This window comes from Acanthisitta chloris, unplaced genomic scaffold (genome assembly GCF_000695815.1).
Source record: "Acanthisitta chloris isolate BGI_N310 unplaced genomic scaffold, ASM69581v1 scaffold3175, whole genome shotgun sequence".
NCBI lineage: Eukaryota > Metazoa > Chordata > Aves > Passeriformes > Acanthisittidae > Acanthisitta > Acanthisitta chloris.
Genome location: NW_008675199.1, coordinates 63,439 through 68,967, shown reverse-complemented (window position 1 = coordinate 68,967; position 5,529 = coordinate 63,439). Strand labels below are relative to the sequence as shown.

Sequence of the window (5,529 nt, the reverse complement as noted above, 5' to 3'; positions counted from 1 at the left end):
TGCTCATCTATTTTTGGGGTGCACGGGAACAGGGACACAGCACCATCTAGTGCTGCTGGCACTGGGGAATCACCCAGCTGGAAATGCAGGAGCAGGAAATCCCAGCAGCTTTCCAGCAAGCCAGGCTCTGCTCTATATTTCTGGGAAAGGAGGGCAGGTGCTCAGCATCTTTATTTTGGGAGCTGCCAGGCTGTGGCTGCAAATGTCTTTGGCCTCGTGGTTGGCTTGGGGGGACAATCAGCAGAGAGATGGGATTACAAATTAGCAAAAGAGGAGTGATGTCTCCAGACATGATGAGGAGCAGTGGGAGGAAAGAGGGAGGAATAAGGAGTAAATACCCATGTCCAAGCCTTGGCACTGTGTGATGCTGTGGCTGGTCCTCATGGGGGATGCTTGGGGGGGTCCCTAGGCACTGAGACTGGGTGTAAGAGAGGGGAGCATGTCCTTTGGGGGATGATTGGGGATCCCTCTATACTGAGAGTGGATGTAAGAGGGGGAAGAGTGTCCTTTGTGGGTGCTGAACAGCACTGGGAGGGGGTGGTGGTTGTGTCTATGGGTGGGAGAAGTGATATCTGTCCCCTGTCTTCATCCACCCACTGTAGGGGTGGTGAGGGCTGTCCATCCCCCAGCACTGGATTGGGGATGAAGGAGCTGAAAAAAGGCTTTTTTTTTGTGAGGAGGGGAATGCCCCCTTGGTCACCAAAGCTTGATGCTCTTGGCTGTGGGTAACAAGGTGTGTTTTGAAGGCAAGAGAGGCTGTGTGTGCCCTGGCATGGGGCAGAGGGAGGCAGAGCCCCAGCTGCCTCCTGGTGTGGGGGGTCATGGCAGGGGAGTTCCCACAGTGTTTTTACCTTCTCTTTCAGAGCAAACTGGTGAAGTACTTCAGCCGGCAGCTGTCCTGCAAGAGGAAGGTGGCCTTGCAGGAGCGCAATGCCAAGCTGGAGGGTTTCCCCCAGCTCCTGCACTGGTTTCGCATCGTCGACATCCGTAAGGAGGTGATGGAGGTAAGGGCTGAACATCCCTCACCCCAGAGAAGGAATGGCCCTTCTGCAGGTTTTGTTCCTGACCCTCTCCAGGAGTGTTTTTCCCAGGTGTCTGTGGGTCCTTGACACCACAGCTCTCTTCCACCCGCTAAGTGAGGACACCCTATTGTTCCCAGTGAAGGATGTGGGTGGCAGGTGGACCTCATAGGTGCTGCCCCCCAAAGAGAGGGTTTGCCATCCACATTACAGCATGGTGGTGTCATGGCAGGTCACAGCACCCTTCTGCCACGTCCTGAGCTCCTGCAGGCAGTGGGTGCAGTGAGAGGGTGGCACCCAAAGGTGATCCCTTACAGGCAAGAGGGAAGTCTGTAATGAAGCTGCCAGGCCCTGTGTGCGCCCAGGACAGGGGTGGGTTTTCCTGGTGCCACCAGATGTGTTGAGCTGGGTCTGGATATACCTGAAACCATGCAAAAACTTGAGGTAAAGCTGAGGTTCAAGCTGTCCCTCCAGGTTTTCTTGTAGATTGAGATGGTAAATGAATGTTTTTGGGTTTGTGGCCCAAAGAAAATTCTCACTGTTGCTGGCTTACTTGATGCTCCAGGGTTGTTTATTCCTCCTTCCTCATTTCTGCTCTATTCCCTCCTCAGGAAATTGCCCCTGGGCAGCTGAGCCTGGAGGATCTTCTGGACATGACTGATGACCAGGTCTGTGCCACCGTGGAGAAATTTGGGGCCAACAGTGAGGAGTGTGCCCGCCTGAACGCCTCCCTCTCCTGCCTCCGCAGCGTCCATAAGTCTGGTGAGTCAGGGACCCCTTGTCCCCTCCAGCTGGTCAGGGTAAGTGGCACTGTCCTGTTGCAGTGAGACCAGGAATATGGCTTTAATTCACAGGAGGCATTGTGTGTTTTCCATGGATTACAGAGCTCCTGCATCCCTGGGGGCTGGCTGGGTACCCACTGCCTGCAGGGAACATGTTTGCTCTGGTGCACTGAGAGCAGCCCTGGGTAGAAGGACTTGGGGTGCTGGTGGGTGAGAGGCTGGACATGCCCCAGCCAGAAACCAACTGTGTGCTAGACTGATCCCCACAGTGTGGGCAGCAGGTGAGGGGGAATTCTACCCCCCCACTCTGCTCAGGTGAGACCACACCTGCAGTGTTGGTTCCAGCTCTGGGTCCCCAGCACAGGAAGGATGTTGGTCTGCTGGAGCAAGTCCAGAGGAGTCCGTGGAGATGCTGTGTGGGCTGGAGCACCTCTGCCATGGAATCAGGTAAAGGGATTCAAATATTTCAAGTGCAACTGGAGGAAGCTCTGAACACCCTTTCCCACATTGAGAAGAGAATTGTGGAGGTGAATTCAGTTCCTGAGCTCTCCCATCCTGTCTGGACCAGGCACTTTCCAGGCAAATTTATCCTTCCAACAAAAATCTTGTAGATATTGGGACAACGAGCCACTGGAGAATTTTCTCCAGAACATGCTGTAATCATTCAAAACCTCTAAGTAAAATCCCAGGAGAGATTTTTGCCCAGAGGAGGTGTGGCTCTCTCATCCCTGGAGGGTTTGTTCCAGGCCAGGTTGGATGGGGCTTGGAGCAACCTGAGCTAGTGGAAGGTGTCCCTGTCCATGGCAGGGGATGGAACAAGATGAACTTTAGGGTCCCTTCCAACTCAAACCATTCCATGGTCCCCCTGACTCCTCATGTCAGCACAGCCAGCAGGCTCAGGACAACCCCCTGAGACCAAGCTCCTACTTGGTCAGTCTTCCTTCCCGGCTGACTGCGGAGCGAAGAGCGTGCCCAGACCCTTTCCCAGGGCACACACTGGGCCTGCCTGCCTTGCCGGGGCCGTGCAGTGCGGGTCCCCGGGCGGTGGCAGCAGAGCTCTGCGCTGCACAGTCGCGCACGGAGCTGCTCGAGCTGTGGCGGCAGCGGGAGCAGAGCGGAGCCTGCGGAGGGGACGAGGCATGCAACGGGGGCTGTGAAGAGTCCTGCTGTCCTGGCACTGTGTCCCAGCTGAGGCTTGATGGGTCATCACAGAATTGTAGAATTGTTTAGGTTGGAAAAGCTCTCTAAGACCATCGAGTCCAATCGCTCCCCAGCGCTGCAAAGGCCACCACTAGCCCTGAAGTGTCACATCTACATGTGCTTTTAAATCCCTCCAGGGATGGTGACTCCAACACTGGCCTGGGCAGCTGTGCCAGTGCCTGGCCATCTTTTCAGAGAAGGAATTTTCCCTGATATCCAACCTAAACCTCCCCTGGCACAGCTTGCTCTCTTCCTTGTTCCCTGGGAGCAGAGCCTAACCCCACGTGGCTGCACATCCTGTCAGGGAGTTGCAGACAGCAAGAAGGTCCTGAGCCTCCTTTTCTCCAGGCTGAGTTCCCCCAGGTCCATCAGCCTCTCCTCATCAGACTTCTGCTCCAGACCCTTCACCAGTTCCATTCCCTTCTTCGGACATGCTCCAGCATACCTCTGGTACAGCCCATCCCCATGGATGGCACTGCAGAACCAGTGCTGTGGACATCTCAGGGAGACCACTGCCAGCACGGGGGGTGACTTTGGGGCAGCAACAAGGTGGAGGGAGGGAATTAACTTTTGGATCAGCTGGAGGGAGATCAGTGAAACCCCATTTCACAGTCTAACCCTCTCCACCATCCCCTTCCTGGTCTGAGTCTGGGGTGATGGTTGTGGGCAGGTTTAGCTGTGGTCCCTGCTGGGACCCCTGGCCTGGCAGCATGTCTGGCCATGATCTTCTGTAGATGGACTCCAGTCCTGCAGACCCCTGTGATTTGGGGACCCCAGACCTCCCTGCCTGGCTTCTGTCCCCTCTTGAGGAGCTCCTCCTGCATCCCAGGGGCTGGGGGGCTGGAGAATGAGACCCGCTGGGTTTTTGGCTGGGCTTTGCAGGTTCAGAGCAGCCCTTGGGGACAGGGCTGCTGGTGAGGAGGGTAATGAGATGTGGTTTCAATTGGGGGACCAGTAGTGTCCTCGCAACACCACTGCTTGGCACATCATGTCGCACAGGCATCCCAGCTCCTGCCGTGGAGGAGTCTTGGCCACATCCACCAGTTGTGGTTACTGGAGCCCTTCCAGGTTTCCTTCCTGGCATGGCAGGGTGTGGCAGTGCCAGCCTGTGCTGGTGCACTGTGGCAGAGGGGCCTCTCTACTGCACACTGGTGCAGCCACTTCCATCCCTGTGCCACGTGGGGATGGCTGAGCCCAGCTTGATGTTCCCTATGGAGCACTAGTCCCCCCACACTCAAACTCCCTAAATCCACCTCCCGCCTGCGCTCCTGCCCTCCTTCCCTTTGGCATTTCCACTAAGTCTCTCTGCTATTTGAGCAAGGGCAGCGGTGCCTCCCTTGGAGCCTGGGGAAGGCTCTCAGCTGCTCTTTGTTTGAACACCTTTGACTTTTAAAGGCTGTTGCAAACAAATCCTGCCTTCCCCCTCTGCTTACTTGGCCGAGGGAATTCCCTGCATTGCCACCTGTGCTTTGGAAAATCCATGTTGGCCTTTGGCTTAGCAGCTGCCATGAAGATGCAAAAGCATCTTTGATTCCTCTGGAGGTTTCTGGCTGGCAGAGATGGGGATACTGGGGGGCTGCTGGCTGCTCCATTTGCTCTTTAATGGGGCAGGTGATGGGGCTGCCAGCATTCCTGGTGGCACGTGGCTTGGTGGTCCATTTGGTCCCTGCAGGAGGGAGCTTGCTGCTATCCAGAGTGTTTGCCTTTCCTAGTGCTCCATTTAACTCCATCCATCATCCCGCTGTTCCCAGGGGGGCTGCTGCTTCATCCCTCTGGCATTGCAGAGATGCTGCAGTGGCCATTTCTGCTTTGCTGGGTCTGGAGGATCAGGATCCCTGGCATTGCCAGCTGGCTTGGGTCCATGCTGTGCCGACACTGTGTTGCTGGAGAAACTCGTGGGCACATCGTTCAGTGGACAACACAAGCCTTGGGGACAGGAAGGGGACAGGTAGCCGGGGCAGGCAGAGCCCCTGCCAAACCTGCAGGATGCAGGACCTCCCAAGCAGTGGGGGACACCATATCTTCTTGGATTTCTAGAGGATTTGGGTGCAGAAAGCTCCACCTGGGATGGCAGGTGGGCTCCCTGTATCCTGCTCAACACAGCTGTATGTTCCCTGCCTCTCCTGGGTTAAATGGTTCTGTCTCAGTTAGTCCCCCTGCTTTTTGTCCCCTGGGAGGGGGGAGCACAGCCTCTGCCCCTCTCATGGAGGCCGGAGTGGTGGGATATCTGGCTGGGTCTGGGAGAGATGCTCAGTGGATGAACTGGGCTGAAGGTGGGTGGTGGGAGCAGATCATCCCATCCAGCTGCTCGGGACCAGCTACAAGATTCCCCATGGTCCAGGCAGTGCATTTTGGTGGGCTACAGGATGGAGACTGGCAGAACAGCACTGTTGATACCTTGGGAATGTCCCCGTGGCTGTTTGGGACATCTGGGAGCATGGGGCTGTGGCTCTGGGGTGCACTAAGGCAATGCCATGTGCATGTGTCCATATGTCCATCCATCCCTCAGCTGGATTCCAGGGGATGCT

At 56.2% G+C, this 5,529-nt stretch overlaps 1 protein-coding gene across 1 annotated transcript in view; it reads left to right on the top strand.

Annotated features, from left to right (window-relative positions):
- Nucleotides 1-863: 863 nt before the first annotated feature.
- KSR2 (kinase suppressor of ras 2) overlaps nt 864-5,529 on the top strand; it is a gene marked incomplete at both ends in the record, with an annotated part of 68,097 nt that continues 63,431 nt past the window's right edge. The window contains 2 exon segments of the mRNA XM_009075628.1: nt 864-1,004; nt 1,631-1,781. Coding sequence (XP_009073876.1) covers nt 864-1,004; nt 1,631-1,781 — 292 coding nt within the window.